This window comes from Dama dama, chromosome 17, assembly GCF_033118175.1.
Source record: "Dama dama isolate Ldn47 chromosome 17, ASM3311817v1, whole genome shotgun sequence".
In the NCBI taxonomy this organism is placed as follows: domain Eukaryota; kingdom Metazoa; phylum Chordata; class Mammalia; order Artiodactyla; family Cervidae; genus Dama; species Dama dama.
In genome coordinates, this window is record NC_083697.1 from 43,083,217 (window position 1) to 43,100,321 (window position 17,105).

At 35.3% G+C, this 17,105-nt stretch overlaps 1 protein-coding gene across 1 annotated transcript in view; it reads left to right on the forward strand.

The window, feature by feature from the left end:
- Window positions 1-40: 40 nt before the first annotated feature.
- Window positions 41-17,105, forward strand: part of NCAPG (non-SMC condensin I complex subunit G) — a 41,017-nt gene continuing 23,952 nt past the window's right edge. The window contains exons 1-11 of the mRNA XM_061164460.1: window positions 41-256; window positions 1,380-1,586; window positions 2,068-2,296; window positions 4,228-4,373; window positions 4,578-4,662; window positions 5,649-5,841; window positions 6,312-6,461; window positions 11,105-11,245; window positions 11,813-11,936; window positions 13,898-13,987; window positions 14,305-14,484. Coding sequence (XP_061020443.1) covers window positions 146-256; window positions 1,380-1,586; window positions 2,068-2,296; window positions 4,228-4,373; window positions 4,578-4,662; window positions 5,649-5,841; window positions 6,312-6,461; window positions 11,105-11,245; window positions 11,813-11,936; window positions 13,898-13,987; window positions 14,305-14,484 — 1,656 coding nt within the window. The 5' untranslated portion in view covers window positions 41-145. The remainder of the gene's footprint in view (window positions 257-1,379; window positions 1,587-2,067; window positions 2,297-4,227; window positions 4,374-4,577; window positions 4,663-5,648; window positions 5,842-6,311; window positions 6,462-11,104; window positions 11,246-11,812; window positions 11,937-13,897; window positions 13,988-14,304; window positions 14,485-17,105) is intronic.

A 17,105-nucleotide genomic window follows, 5' to 3' on the forward strand; every position in this document is an offset into this window, starting at 1 on the left:
TCCTTCTCCCGCGGGAGTTGTTTGAAAGCTTTGGCGGTAACCACGCCCTCGACTGTCTGCTTCCCAGTGGAGACGCGGACCTTCGTCCGTCGGGCCAGCTGTAGGCGAATGTGAACAGGCTTCGTCTCGGCCGGGTACTGGCGCCATGGGGAAGGAAAAGAGACTGCTGCCGATTAAGGAGGCCTTCCAGCTGGCGCAGCAGCCTCACCAGAACCAGGCGAAGCTGGTGGTGGCGCTGAATCGCACCTACGGCTCGGTAAGCGCAGCCGCCCCGCGGTCCGGGGCCCCCGCCTCTCCCCTCCCCAGCCTCTCTCCCAGGGGCTTCCCGCTACCCTTCCGACTTATTTCATCACGACTCCAGTCCCAACTTTCCAGACTCGGTTCGAAGAGGTCTACGGCGTGGACCGTTAATTCTCTGGCGGTGAATTTAAGAGAAATGTTTGTGCGTACCGGGGCGGCCTAGTGTAGGGCTGCATCCTGGGTCCTGAACGTGGTGGCTCAACGGTTGTTGTCCTTCTGGTCACCGCCCACATCTAATTACTTAAACTTCGCACCACAGTGAAATTGCATCATATCACCAATTAGCAAATTAATTGTTAGCACCAGAGTCTTCCTACTCACGTAAATACTGTTTGCTTCCTTTTGAATGAAGTCTTGAGACGAATAGGACAATGGATTTTAGGAAAATAAATTATCTTGAGGTGCTAGAAAAATTATGTCAGTATAATAGGGCTTGAGGATATGAGGCAGGATGTGAAAGTTATTATCGGAAAGGAATTGCTGTGTAATATTAAGGGTAATAGGCTTCCCCAGTGGTTCAGCGGTAAAGAATCCGCCTGCAGTTCAGGAGCCTCAGGAGACGTGGGTTCGATCCCTGAGTCGGGAAGATCCCCTGGAGGAGGGCATGGCAACCCACTCCAGTGTTCTTGCCTGGAGAATTCCATGGACAGGAACCTGGCTGGCTACAGGCCATAGGGTCGCAAAGAGGCGCAACTGCAGCGGCTACTTGCCCACGTACATTAAAGGTAATTCGGTAAAATGCAGACGCTGTTATTGATTTTGGATTGTTCATAAAGAAGCAGATTTTTATTAAACTGGTACCAAGGCATCATATGGAGAACTAGAGTGTTGAAAAAAATATCGGAGGAATTCTTTTCACTGTCAAAATTCACGTTTGTTTTCTTTCTGGGAGAAGTACATTTCTTCAGAGAGAGATTTGTGCAGATTGATTTCCCCTTTGGTGGTTTGGATAATTGAGAGTTTACTAAATAATGATTTTAGTTTGTGGTAAGGGCTGGTGTTTTCAGCGTTTTAGAGTAATGTTGAGAAAAAAAGGATTTAATCCATGCAGTTTTTGAAGGGTTTCTTTTCTCTTTCAGGTGGATGACAAGACAGGTTTTCATGAGGAGTTTGTTCATTACCTTAAATATGCTATGGTGGTCTATAAACGAGAACCAGCTGTGGAAAGAGTAATAGAATTTGCGGCAAAGTTTGTTACTTCATTTCACCAATCAGATATGGAAAATGATGAAGAGGAGGAGGAGGATGGTGGCATTTTAAATTATTTGCTTACTTTTCTATTAAAGGTATAGGAAAACTAGAATTTCAGGACAACAGTATAGAACATTTTGCTATTTTAAAAGGGCCATAGGAGTTTGTGCATCTTAGAGAATGAAATATCTGATAATTGAGAAAATGTAAAGGAAATATTAGAACTGTCATTAAGATTAAAATGTGGACTTTAAAAAATAACTCTGCATTAAATTTTTAATGACCATTCTAAGCCAGTTCTCATAAACATTTGTTTTAAATGGGTTCTCTATTTTAGAAGTGAGAGTTCCTACCAAGAAGAATATGCTTTTGTAATTTAGTGAATACTTTAGACTATGTTTTGAGTCTTTGTGGTATGTAATGTGGATTTAGTATGCGTATGGATCAAGGTTTTTCTGCAAGTTATGAGTTATTGTTATATATTCTTGAATTCTAAACATATAGAATTCAAATGGTATGTTATTATTTAATAATGGTATGTGACTTGGAATAAATTTTGATTTGTTTCTGTTTTAGTCTCATGAAGCAAACAGCAATGCAGTTAGATTTAGAGCGTGCCAGCTCATAAACAAGCTCTTGGGAAATATGCCAGAAAATGCCCAGATTGATGATGATTTGTTTGATAAAATTAATGAAGCCATGCTTATTAGATTGAAAGATAAAATTCCAAATGTAAGGATACAGGCAGTTCTTGCTCTTTCACGCCTTCAGGATCCCAAAGATGATGAATGCCCAGTGGTTAATGGTATGTATAACTCCCTAAATCCTTTTCAGTTCTGTTGATTTTGTTAAATTCTCAGCAGATGAATTTTCTCATTATGACATATTATGGAAGAGTATAGTTCATATATATTGTACACATATATAATATGATTTTGAAACTTATATTAAGAAAAATCTTACACTCAAGTAGCCACCATCCAACTTAAAAAAGAAAGAATATCATCAGTACCTTTGAAGCCTACCTTAGGTCCCACTCCACTTCTATCACTCTCCCTCTGTAATGATTATCGTGAATTTTGGTTTAATTATTCTCTTGCCTTTTGTTTGTTTGAATAGTTAAACACATGTGTGTGTGTGCTCAGTCACTCAGTTGTGTCTGACTTTGCGACCCTATGGACTGTAGCCCACCAGGCTTCTCTGTCCATGGGATTTTTAAGGCAAGAATTCTGGAGTGGGTTGCCATTTCCTCCTCCAGGTGATCTCCTGACCCAGGGATCATCTCCTGCATTGGCAGACGGATTCTTTACTACTACCTGGGAAGCCCAACAACATGTATATACCTCTAAATAATGTTAAGTTTTGTCTATCATTTTGTATGTTTTGTGAATCAAACTATATTTTTCTGTGCTCTCAACATTATTTCTAACATTCATCCATGTTGATATATTGCTGATTTATAACATTCTGCTGTATAAGACAATTATATTGTTTCTGATATTGATGGACCTTCTAGTTGTTTGCATTTTTTTTCCCTGTTAAAATACAGTGTTGTTGCTATGAACTTTCTTACACATGGGTTCTGGTGCACAATTTTTCTGGGATGTATACATAAGGGTTGACTTGGTATATATCATGAGCTTTATTGGATAAGGTGCAGGTGTTCTACAAAACAGTTTATCAGTTTATATTTCCAGTAACTGTATAAAAGTGTTCATTGAGCCCTATCCTTTCCAATGTTTGCTATTGTTGTATTTTAAAATTTCTGTTAATCTGGTTATATGTATATGTCATTGTTATGCGTCTTTTCAAATATTTAGCAATCAATTTTATTTCTTCTGTGTAATGCCTGTTAATGTGTTCTACTCATTTTTCTATTGGCTTGTCTTATTAGTTGGAGTTCTTTATATATTCTGAAAGGAAACCATTGGGTTATATGGACTGTAGATCTTCCTACTTTAGATGGATTATTTCACTCTCTTCACTATGTCTTTTGTTGGACAAAAACCTAATGTCAAAATTACCAATCTCTTCTTTTATGATTTGTACTTTTATTTAAGAAATCTTTGTCTACCTCAGCTTATAAAGAGAGTCATATTCCACTTTTCTATATATGCCTATGCTTCTTTTGGGAACTCTTTTGATTTGTTTTTTTCTTTGTCTCTGTTACTAGCTTTATAATTTTGATAAACTTGTGGTAGTTGGTATTTTTTGGTATTAAATGAAGGACATAATAATGTGTAAAATATGTATGTTTAATAGTTAACTTATACTTGATTATAAAGCTGAGGAAAATCTGAGAAATAGAGGTAAGTATTTAAATACAGGAAATGAATTTTGTTCAGCAAAACCAGAAGTTCTGTCTTTTTGTGTTCATTAAAAATTAAAATAATGACCTCTTTATAAAAGTTATATTAGTTTAAAATAAACTGCCTTCCATCTTAGACTTTTTGCTAAATCTTGAGTAGCAAAGACATAATCTGAATGATGGATTTTTCATGAGTTTTAGGGTTATTTGTTTTCAGTTTTAGCCTTTATGCCCAGTTCATTGACTGCTTTCTCATTCTGTCCTTTTCAAGGAATGTTGGCAGAAAAGAATCTTCAGCTAAAATTAAATGTGTAAGACTAAAATATGGTACTTTTATCATCATAAAGATTATGAAATATGGACTATCTTATGACTATGGCTAAATAAATATTTTGTTGCTGTACTAAAATGTATTACTCTATTTTTAGCATATGCTACTTTGATTGAAAATGATTCAAATGCAGAAGTTAGGCGGGCAGTGTTATCGTGTATTGCGCCATCAGCAAAGACTTTGCCAAAAATTGTTGGGCGCACCAAGGATGTGAAAGAAACTGTCAGAAAGCTGGCTTATCAGGTAAATAAGTCCAGTGTCTTGTGTAGACCTGTTCTTAAAAAGACAAGAAGCCATATTCTTGGTAGAATCCTATCGCATTAATGTGTTACAGGTATTAATTTTTTTGTAGATTGTAGATAATTTTCTTAATGAAGGAGATATTACTAGTTATAAAATTCATAAATTATATTGAGTTTAATGGCCATTTTTTATTATCTCTTAAAGGTTTTAGCTGAAAAGGTTCACATGCGAGCTCTGTCCATTGCTCAGAGAGTAATGCTCCTTCAACAAGGTCTCAATGACCGATCAGGTAATTTAGACATCTTTATACATAAAACTTTTCTAGATTTTGAGGTCAAATTAAAAGGTTTAGGAGAGTGTCCTATTAATAAATTAGATCAGGTAAATCTATCATTTCCACAGCCTGTCAGAGTTTATCTAGGTATATTGTATAGAAGACATTTTTTAAGATCTTGGTACTTAGAAGTAGCACAGTTTGTTTTTTTTGTGTGTTTGGTATATGGAGAAACTAGAATTTAAGGCTGTAAAAATAACTTACGTCAGCAGTAGGGCAGAATCTCTTTTTCAGCCTTCTCTCTTTAAAAAAATGCTGTCTTTTTTGTGTATATCCTGCTATGAATGTGTTCTGTACATCTAAGACAAGTAGAAATGGTCAGACCAGTGTAGTTTCCCTATTTCCCACCTTTTCTCTTTTACAATTGGAGAATTGACTTATAGCAGTGATATGAGGAATGATACATTTTAAATTTCCAAACCCCATGAGAAGTCTCCAGTGGTTTAATTTTGCCACAGCAAGAAAACCTGAGTTTGAAGGACTAGTAACTAGGATGACTTTAAAAACTAAGAATAAGGTTTTTCAGTGATATTGCTTGTATGATTCACTACTGCAAATATCAGTCGTATATTTGACATTTTGTATATATGACATGAAGTCAGGCAACAAGTGAAATAATAGGTATTATATATAGTCTAAACTAACATCTGACAGTGAACTCAATGAGAGAAGGAATGCACAAATATTAGGCTGTGGTAGTGGTTATACTTATGGTTCTGACCTTTTCCATTTTCACTTGAAAGTGAGGATCATAGTGACTTCTGTAATGTTCTTTTAATTTTTTCTTTAGTACGCTTTGTTTTGTCTCTGTCTGGTTTCATTTTTGTAGTAAATGTCAACTTAATGTTAACATTGATCTGATAAAAGTTAATGTACAAAAAATCTAAGAGATGGAAGCTAGAAGGGGACTTTGTTCATCTATGTTTCCAATGACTTAACAGATGCTGTGAAACAAGCAATGCAGAAGCATCTTCTCCAAGGCTGGTTATCTTTTACTGAAGGAAATATATTAGAGTTGCTTCATCGATTGGATGTGGAAAATTCTTCTGAAGTAGCAGTCTCTGTTCTCAGTGCCTTGTTTTCAGTGACTCCTCTTAATGAACTGGCAGAAATCTGTAAAACTAATGATGGCAGGTATATAAAGTGTTCATTATTTGAAATATGATAATTGATGAACTTCTGTACTTAAAAGTAGTCCCTTTTACCATTACTTAAGATTGTATCGGTATCTTTTACCCGTACCTCTTAGGTTTTCTTTACTCTGGTGAATGTCTTTTTTCCCTTTTTTTCCTCCTTATATAAGAACTCGCCACTTAGACTACTTTGCATTTTTTGTTTTATTACTTTTATGTTTGCATTAAGCCTACCATGAGAAGTCCAACAGCATGCATCCCTATTATGTTTGCTTATTTGAGTCTTTCTTTTTCCTTTTTGTCTAAATATCTTCATTTTTTTGTGTGTGGATAAATTAATGACTTTAATTAAAGAGGTGGTTATAAATCAAGGCTGCTTATTCCCAATTTTCTACTCAGTTCAAATTTTTTGTGTGTTCAAATTTTTACTGGATATTAAGTTATCTTTTATTCCTTCCTTTTTAAATGAAGGAAATTGATTCCAGCAGATACATTAACTCCCGAAATTGCTTTGTATTGGCGTGTCCTTTGTGAACATTTGAAATCAAAAGGAGAAGAAGGTGAAGAATTTTTAGAGCAGATTTTGCCAGAGCCTGCAGTATATGCAGAGTATTTACTGAGGTAAAATTTTTTCTTTTGGTTTGGACAGAGCTTGTGTTGTGCTTGTGTTGTTGTGTGTTAACTTCCCAGCCCCCTCCCTCAGAGCCATGCTTGATTAAGTTAAAATCCAGTTTTTTGGACAGACAAGGAAAAATAGGTATGCACATTGAGACTTTCTAGAGAATATCCTGTGCTGCTCAGTATACTAAAAGACCGAAGTCAGTATGTTTTGGGACGTTTTCTTAAAATTGTTCAGATGTGATGATGAACATTTTTCGTAAGGTTGACACTGTTGTGCTCCCTTTTGAAATTTGTTGGTATACTTAGTAAATATTTCTGTGGGCCATGCTGTCTCTCTTGCAGTGACTCAATTTGCTGTGGCTCTGCAAAAGCCGCCACAAAATATGTTATGAGTAGATCTGGCTGTTTTCTGATAAAACTTTCATTGACTTTTATGGACACTAAAATTTGAATTTCATGTAATTTTCACATGTACATATTTTTACTTATGTATTTATATGTATGTCATTTAAAGATGTAAAAATCTTAGCTTTCATGCTGTACAAAAACAAGGAACAGGCTGGATCTGGTGCATGGGCAAGCAATAGTTTTCCAATTGATCGGGTGTATCCCTGTGGCCGGTTTTAGTATTTATTAAAACTGTTACTGTTTGGCTTTTTTTTTTTTTTTTTTTTTAAGTTTTTTCAAAATATCTTTTAATTTATTTGAATTACTCTGATTTCTACTTAATTCACTTTACAATTATACAAGTAAACTTGTATAACTAAAACATGAATGCATTGTCAAAAATTCAAATACAAAAGTACATAGAATAAATATGTTTCCTCTTACCTCCTAATTCCTCAATCTCCATGGAGTTAATATCTAAACAGTTTGGGGCATACAATTCCAAACCCTCTTTCTCTGCATTTAGAGACACACATTAAATGCATAATTTTAAAACAATAACACAGACTATACATATCTTCGCTTGTTTTTCAGCTACTAATACATGAGATCATTATATATTGGTACATACAAATCTATCACAATTTTAACAGCGTGTCACTTCATAGTATGGTGGTAATATTTAATTTGCTCTTCTCTTGATGGTTGATGGACATTTAGGATGTTTTCAGTTTTCACTGGTAAAGGTGTCTTAAACTTTCTTTACGTCTTTATGTTTGTTTGGGATTTTGTAGAGTTGATTCCAAGAGGTGGAATTGCTGGGCCAAAGGTTATATATGTATTTTTTTTTTTTTTTATGGATATTGGTGTGTAGATTTTTTAACTTCATGATTTTGGTGCCCTTTTTTTTTTGACTGCACCTTGTGGGGATCTTAGTTCCCCAACCAGGGAGTGAACCCCTTCAGTGGAAGCAGAGAATCTTAACCACAGGACCACCAGGAAGTCCTGGTTTTGATGTATTTTTTAAAAAAGCTTTTCATACAATATGAATTATAGGCTTGAATTCTTTTTATTTGGAAATATAGAATTATGCTTTTGCTTATGAAAGTGAAAGTGTTAGTCATCCAGTCCTGTCTGACTCGTTGCAACCCCAGTACTGGAGCCCACCAGACTCCTCTGTCCATGGAATTCTCCAGGCCAGAATACTGGAGTAAGTAGCCATTCCCTTCTCCAGGGGATCTTCTAGACCCAGGGATTGAATCCAGGTCTTCCACATTGCAGGCAGATTCTTTACCATTTGAGCCACCAGGAAAGCTTTTGCTTATAATGGCTCCACTTATAAGTTAGAGAGCAAAGCTAAGAATATGTTTGAATTTTGTATGCAAAACATTGAACTTAAAAATATCTTAAATGTGAGCCAATATGGAGACTTAGAGCTTGAGCTCATAGTGACATGAAAAACGTGGGAATCTACTTAGAGTTTTAATTGTAATTACTTCAGGCTTTAATTGGAATATTCATTATAATGCAGTTTGGGCCATGTTGAAATGTTCCAAAAAGAAATGATTTTTTTTTTTTAACTTTTTATTTTGTATTGGGATATGGATGGTGAAGGACAGGGGAGGCCTGGCGTGCTGCAGTCCATGGGGTTGCAAAGAGTCAGACACAACTGAACAACCGAACAACAAACAGCCGATTAACAATGTTGTGATAGCTCAGGTGAACAGCTAAGGGCCAAAAGGAATAAGTTTTTGATGCAGTGTTTAATAACATATGTTTATATAAAAGTAATAAGTGCTCATAGATTGAGAAAATACAAGAAAGTATGAGGATATGTTAAATATTTAAATAACAGAGAAAACATCTCTTCAAAGACTGCTTCACAGATTAATTCTGTGAAGAGCTTGGTTCCTCTGACTTTGAGAGATCAGTGATTTTTATATATTCTTTGTCGCTTTGTAAGTTTTTAATTAATTTACTTGAATCAACTTGTTTTTTTCACTTACAAAAAGATTTAAAGATTATATTTAATTATTGAAATAATACTTAAACAGGATGATTTTCTCTTTGGAGCAATGTCATTAGATAGGAATAGTTTTCTCAGGAACAGAAGCAAAATGAAATGGAAAAATTGTTTCTTGATAACCTCAAATTTTCAGGCATTTTGTAACATGAAGAGTCAGTGACTCTGAATGCTAATATGAAACAATTTCCTGTTAACTGCCGTGTTCACCTGAAGAGAGGAATTGGGGATGTTAAATGAGGCTTATTAAATTTGAGTAAGGAAAAGGGACACATACAATTTTTAGAAGGGTTAAATATAAATTCTTAGAGAGTTAAAGACTTTCTTGAGTGGTCTCTTCATTATAATGATTGCCTGTAAAAATGGTTGAGTATAGATGATTTCATGGTAATTAAAATTACTGAATCCATTTTAAGTTTTATTTATGCAGTTCAGGATTTATAATTACTAATGAAATAACTACTCTGAATTTATTTTTGAAAATACTCAAAGTCTTAATGCTATGCATTGTGCCGAAGCTGGGATGGAAAAGTAGGGAGGGATCCAAAGTTGAGTGAAGGTTTTTTAGCTTGTCAGAAGTCAGCAACTCGACTGATTTATAGATTTTGATAATTATCAGTTTTGTAGCTTTTGCTTAGTTTCCTGCCAGATTCCAAAAGGTGGCTGATATGTTTGAAGTTCCTAATATCATTGCTGTAGATTGTTGAGCTTTTATTTACTCTTGGCTGTCATTTTATGAGTCATTTCATTTATTCATCATACAGAATTCTGCAGTATCTATAACTTGATTTTTGTTGGCAGTTTAAAATGACACATTTTTTAATCTACATTGTTGTTGTTCAGTTGTTTCTGACTCTTTGTGGCCCCATGAACTGCAGCCCACCAGGCTTCCCGTCCTTCACCATCTTCTGGCACTTGCTCAAACTCTTGTCCATTGAATCCGTGATGCCATCCAACTGTATTGTCCTCTGTCGTCCCCTTCTCCTGCCTTCAGTCTTTCTCAGCATCAGGGTCTTTTCTAATGGGTCATTTCCTATATTCCAACCTAATGGCACCTAGTTGTGTAAGTTTAAACTCATAATCTATTTAAACTCTTTATTTTGCTTTTAAATAGCTTTTTTTGTTCCACAGAAAAAAAGAACTTCTGGTAGGCTCTTGAATGTTATCTAGGTGAGGGTTGTAAATGACTAATATAGGCAGTGGTAGTAAAAAAACAAAGGGATTCCTTGGTGGCTCAGTGGTTAAGAATCTGCCTACTAATGCAGAAGCCACAGGAGATGCAGATTTAGTCCCTGGGTCAGAAAGTCACTGGAGGAGGAAATGGCAACCCACTCCAGTATTCTTGCTGGGATAATCCTGTGGACAGGGGAACCTGGCAGGCTACAGTCCATAGGGTCACAGAGAGTCAGAGACCCCTGAGCAACTGAGCACACACACACAGTAAAAATAAAAGTGTGGTTGACAGTGCTTGCTTGGTAGCAATTAGAACAGTATAGCAATTAATAGGACCCTGAGCAGGGACTGTAGCCCACCAGGCTCCTCTGTCCATGGAATTCTCCAGTTAAGAATACCGGAGTGAAAAAAAAAAAAAAAAGAATACTGGAGTGGATAGCCATTTCCCTCTTTAGGGGGGATATTCCTGACCCAGGGTTCCAACCCAGGTCTCCTGCATTATAGGCAGATTCTTTACCATCTGAACCACTGGGAAAGCCCTCAAGCAAGGATAATAGAAATTCATGAAGCTATCTGTTTTTTTCTAATTTTTTAAAAAGGTCATTGTGTTCATGGCTAACAACGTAATTTTTATTTATACTATTATTCTTTTAAACAAAATAATGATTAAGGATGATGAGGGAAGACTGGCTCTTTCTGAATAACTGTATTTTTGGAGAAGAGATTTAGAACTTTATAATTGAGAATACTAGTAACATTGAAATAATTAGTTATATTAAGAGATATAAATATGTACCTTTTGAATATTTCCCATAGGAAATGTGTATTTTTAATGAAAATATATTTCCAGGTTCTTTTGAATCAAGCCAGTAAGTTCACAAAAGTTCATGACAATAGCACAGAATTTAGTTTCTAAATCACATTAGTATCACATGGTATAAATGTCCATATATAGATCTTGGGACTGATAAGGGCATAAAATGACCCTTTTCTGACTTAATAGGGAGCTGTTCAATGTTTCATAACAAATTCTACATTTTATTAATTGTGCTTGTTTTAGTTATGTTCAAAGCATTCCAGTTGTTAATGAAGAACAGAGAGGTGATTTTTCCTATATTGGCAATTTGATGACAAAAGAATTCATAGGTCAACAATTGATTCTAATTATCAAGTCTTTGGATACCAATGAAGAAGGAGGAAGGTACATTTAAATGTTAACTCTTGTTCTAATTTGTTCTCCTAATAGTCTTTGTTAAAATACAGTTATATTACCATATGATTAAATGTATTTAACCTAACTCTCTAAAGTACTATATGAAGTTTTTTCTTTCCTCTTATATCTATAATACATATATGGAGTATATAAGTGAAAATACGTGCTGTCTATGTTTCTCTTCTCTGTTATGTGAATATGGAAATATGAGTTTCTAATTCAATTTCATCAGAATAAACAATGAAGTTGCAGGTTTTTGCTTAAAATTTTCTGGTAGTATTACTAGTCCTCTCTATAATAAATACAGTGTAAATTATTTGAATCACTTATGGTATTTTGTCATTTCATCCTGTTGATTTATGAAAGATTATAGGGTCATTTATAAATTATTTTTTTTCAGAATGTGAATTTTTGGCCTAAAGTCAGTACATATATATTTGTACCTATAGAGATAAATATAAAAAAGAATTAAGACAAATTAAGTCTGCAGAATAGGTGAAATATAACGTGTTTCTATTTTTGTATTGAAATTTAAATAGTTCTTCTTGAATTTAGGAAACGACTGCTGGCTATCTTACAGGAGATTCTTACTCTACCTACTACCCCAATATCCCTAATTTCTTTTCTTGTTGAGAGACTGCTCCACATCATTATAGATGATAATAAGAGAATACAAATTGTAAGTAATTTTCTTCATTGTTGATAGAAATAAAAGGTTTTGGTCAATAACATTGCTAATTGTGTTTTCAGTGCTTTTGGCTTTATTTGTCTTTAATTGCTTTTGTTTTAGTTTTGTCTCTTTGTGAAGCTTTTAAACTTCTTAAAACCCAGTCCCTCTCACACACATGTTTTAAAAAATATTTCTTTTCTTCTCTTGGTACCTATTGTGTTGATTCAGTTTGAAATGGAGCAGTTTAGGGAAGAGGTGGCATAGGCACTGGTTGCTGGGTTTGAGAGCTGGCTGAATTTATACATTTGTTGTTGTTCAGTCGCCAGGTTGTTTCTGACTCTTTGTGACCCCATGCACTGCATGCAGCACACCAGGCTTCCCTGTCCCTCACCGTCTCCCAGAGTTTGCCCAAGTTCATGTCCATTGAATTGGTGATGCCATCCAACCATCTCATCGTCTTGTCACCCTCTTCTTCTGTCTTCAGTCTTTTCCAGCATCAGGGTCTTTTCCAGTGAGTTGGCTGTTCACATCAAGTGGCCAAAGTTTTGGAGTTTCTGCTTCAGCATCAGTCCTTCCAAAGAGTATTCAGGGTTGATTTCCTTTAAGATGGACTGGTTTGATATCCTTGCTTTCCAAGGGACTCTCAAGAGTCTTTTCCAGCAACATAGTTTGAAAGCATCAATTCTTTGGCTCTCTGCTGTCTTTATTGCCCAGCTCTTACATCCATACGTGACTACTGGAAAAACCATAGCCTTAACTGTATGGACCTTTGTTGGCAAAGTGATGTCTTTGCTTTTTAACATACTGTCTAGGTTTGTCATGGCTTTCCTGCCAAGTAGTTGTCTTCTAATTTCATGGCTATAGTCATCATCCCTTGTGATTTTAGAGACCAAGAAAAGGAAATTTGTCACTGCTTCCACCTTTTCCCCTTCCTTTTGCCGTGAAGTGATGGGACCAGATGCCATGATCTTATTTTTCTTAATATTGAGTTTTAAGCCAGCTTTTTACTCTCCTCCTTCATCCTCATTAAGAGGCTCTTTAGTTCCTCTTCACTTTGGGTTGATTTCCCATTGGACACTTTCTGAATTTGTGACTTTACCCAAATTACTTAATTTAGAATTTTTGTTTGCAAAATAAGAATAACAATATTTATTTTTAATTGTCCCATGAAATAATTTTCATAAAGTGCTTGGTAAATACAAACATAAGTATCTTCATTTTTTTAGATAGATAAAATCTATTTATTTTATTTTTAAAAAATTATATTACTATTTTCAAGTATTTTTATTTTTCTCTGGGGTAGCCTAAAAAACAGACTTGTATCATTGATTTTCATAAAATTGTAAATCACAAGTTAATTCAAAGGTTGTCTTTTCCAGTCCTTCCTTATACAGATAGTATATAAATTCCTTCTACAACATTGCCAATTAGTGGTTATAACAGCACCTGTTTAATGTACCTTCATTAGGGATGCCACTTTTTCCTGAATCTGCCAACTCCAGTGCCTAGTGTCTCTGAAAGGAAAGTGTTTAGTTTGCTGTCATTATGCCTTGTACACCCAAAGGAGGAATTAAAGGGTATTCTTATTTTTGTATTCCACTCCCATTGTAGTTTAACAAGAGAGGGAGTTGAGGATTAGAGGCAGAAAATTTTAGGTTTACGGTACCCAAGATTAGAGGCTTTTTTCATTTTTTTCTGTTTCTAAGCACTGTGTGAAAGAGAATTTATCTTCAGAGTCTATATGCCTATTTACCGTCACATAATATTAAGAGTTTTTAGTCAGATGTATTGTCTGGTCATTTTTTTCTAAAATTGTCTAGGAAATAGAATGTGTGCCATTTTTGCTTATATGTTTTGCTCTATTTTTGAAAAGATTGTGGATACTGTTTTGAGTTTTGTGTGACAGTTGAATGTCATTTTATGTTTTGTAACATATATTAAAACATTTATTCTGAATTATAATTTATCAGGTTACAGAAATTATCTCAGAGATTCGGGTACCCATTGTTACTGTTGGTGTTAATAATGATCCAGCTGATGCAAGAAAGAAAGAGCTTAAGGTAACTCTCTTCTAAATTAAAGAAATGCTTGACTAGAATGTAGTTGTGCAAGTCTTTTATTTCTTGTACATTTTAAAAATTTCTCTCACAAAGTTAAATTATAGATTAACTATTAAACTATAAGAGTATCAAATGTTATCAGATTATGTGAGTTGAAAGATTTTCCAATCTGTTTCAGGAAGACTACAACTTTTTCTATATGTGCCCGACTGATTAATTTGTTGATGGTTGAGATGTTAATAATACTGTTTAGTTTGCTATAGATTTTGTATTAATAGTTTTTGTTTGGTGTTTTTACAATTTATATCTTTTCTTAGATGGCTGAAATAAAAGTTAAACTTATTGAGGCGAAAGACTCTTTGGAAAATTGCATTACCTTACAGGATTTTCATCGAGCATCAGAGTTAAAAGAAGAAATAAAAGCATTAGAGGATGCCAAAATAAAACTATTGAAAGAGACAGAACAACTTGAAATTAAAGAAGTCCACATAGAGAAGGTATAGATAACTTTTTTACAGTAAATGTCAGCTGCTATTAATCATCATAATTAAACCTTGTTTGCTTAATTTAGCTGCCAGAATATATTCCCTTTGGAGGGATTTTTAACAGTACCATGAAATAATATGAAAGTTATATTTTTCTGCCAGTTCCTTTCTATGTTGGACTTCAAAAAGCTTTAATGAACTTTAATTATTGTAGCTAGGACTTTATTTGATTTGCTCCCTTGTCATGCTGATCCCTCGGATCTAAAGTCTTTCTTCCTTGCCAAGGAAAATTGCCTTCCAGTGGTTGCCTTCTCTTTATTTTTTGTTTTAGTTTGTCATCAATGATTTAGAAAAGGAAAATGCATCTTTCCCTTATTTATGGAAGACTCATGATCTTTCCACTGCTAGGAAAAGAATTTCTATAGTAATAATACTGTTACACATATATTTTTTAAAGTTTAATTACTCATTTGTTTTAGAAAAAGCTAAGTAACTTTGTTATTTTAAATGAAATACTATATAAACTAGGTAACTAATAAAAACCTGCTGTATAGCATGGGGAACTCTTCTCAGTACTCTGTAATGGCCTCTGATTATTCTCATGAAGAGAAAGCTGGATAGGGAAGAGTTTACTCTACAGGGGAGTTTTGTGAGTTATGTCATTAAGTTCTGTAGCCATAGACTTTCCTGCTCTTAACACCCCACCTTCCCAGTGGATATGCCTGAATTTTATTTTCATAGTTAGTAGCTATTTCTTTTGTTTGACAAATTCAGTGGGCTTTTAAATTTGAGGAGGAAATTTAAAGCAAAAATTGAAAATGGAAACTGAAAAATGATATGAACTGCAAATCTGAATTAGAAAAATTTTAAGTAAGGTGATCTGTCAAGATTACTATTATCTGTTTAACTTTACTTGCTTTGACCATTTATGTGTTCATTTGTCCTATTTAAGGGTTATAAATCTGTTCCAGTATAATCACAGTATAGTGTAATAAATGCTATAGTCAGGTAAGTGTAGGAGAGGCATCCAAACCACATACTGTGGTGTTGACTTCTCCAGAAGAATAAATGTTTAAACTTGAGATTTGAAAAATAATTTTTAAGCTAGTAGTTACAGGATGCTTTTGTATGTGTGTGTGGAGGTGATATTCATGAGTGTGAATTCATTTGATTCTCACTATGACCTAGTGGAATTGGTACAATTACCCTCATTTTATAGAAGGCAAGTAACTTGCCTGAAGTTATGTAGATAGTAAATGGTGGAGGCAGGATTCAGACCCAGGCATGTGGCTTTCATTGTGCTTTTACTGCACTCTGTCATCTCTCTGCAATGAGTTGTTAAAGGAATGTTATAGGCAGATGGAGTGACATGTGTGAAGGCTCAGAAGTTAAGGAGTGCCTGTCATGTTAAAAAACTTAAGGTCCGTGTGACTATAGAATTGATGGGAAGAGGTAAGAGATAAACCTGGGGGAAAAATTAAGGGCCAATTCATGTAAGGCCTTGTATAAGCAATCTTTTAAAAATTGTGCCTTACCCAAAGATCATGTTGTTGTTCAGTCGCTAAATTGTGTCCAACTCTTTGCAACCCCATGGACTGGCATGCCAGGCTTCCCTGTCCTTCACTATCTCCTGGAATTTGCTCAAATTCAGTCCATTGAGTTGGTGATGCCATCCAACCATCTTATCCTCTATCATCCCCTTCTCTTCCTACCTTCAATCTTTCCCAGCATCAGAGTCTTTTTCAGTGGGTTGGCTCTTCACATCAAGTGGCCAAATATTGGAACTTTAGCTTCAGCATCAGTCCTTCCAATGAATATTCAGGATTGATTTCCTTTAGGATTGACTGGTTTGATCTCCTTGCAGTCCAAGGGACTCTCAAGAGTCTTCTCCAGCACCACAGTTCAAAAGCATCAGTTCTTCAGCGCTCTGCCTTCCTTATGGTCTAACTCTCACATCCATACATGACTATTGGAAAAACCATAGCTTTGACTAGATGGACCTTTGTTGGCAAAGTAACATCTGCTTTTTAATACACTGTCTAGGTTGGTCATAGCTTTTCTTCCAAGGAGCTGCTGCTGCTGCTAAGTTGCTTTAATCGTGTCCAACTCTGCGACCCCATAGATGGCAGCACACCAGGCTCCGCCACCCCTGGGATTCTCCAGGCGAGAGTACTGAGGAGGGTGCCTTTGCCTTCTCCGCTTCCAAGGAGCAAGTGTATTTAATTTCATGACTGCAGTCACTATTTGCAGTGATTTTGGAGTCCAAGAAAATAGAAGTCTGTCACTGTTTCCGTTTTTTCCCCATCTATTTGCTATGAAGCGATGAGATAGGATGCCATAATCTTTGTTTTTTGAATATTGAGTTTTAAGCAAGCTTTTTTTCACCTTCATCAAGAGGCTTTTGAGTTCCTCTTCGCTTTCTGCCATTAGGGTGGTATCATGTGTATATCTGAGATTGTTGATATTTCTCCTGGCAGTCTTGATTCCAGCTTGTGCTTCATCTGGCCCAGCGTTTTGAAATATGCATTCTGCATAGACGTTAAATAAGCCAGGTGACAACATACAGTCTTGATGTACTCCTTTCCCAGTTTTGGATCAGTTTGTTGTTTCATGTCTGGTTGTAACTGTTGCTT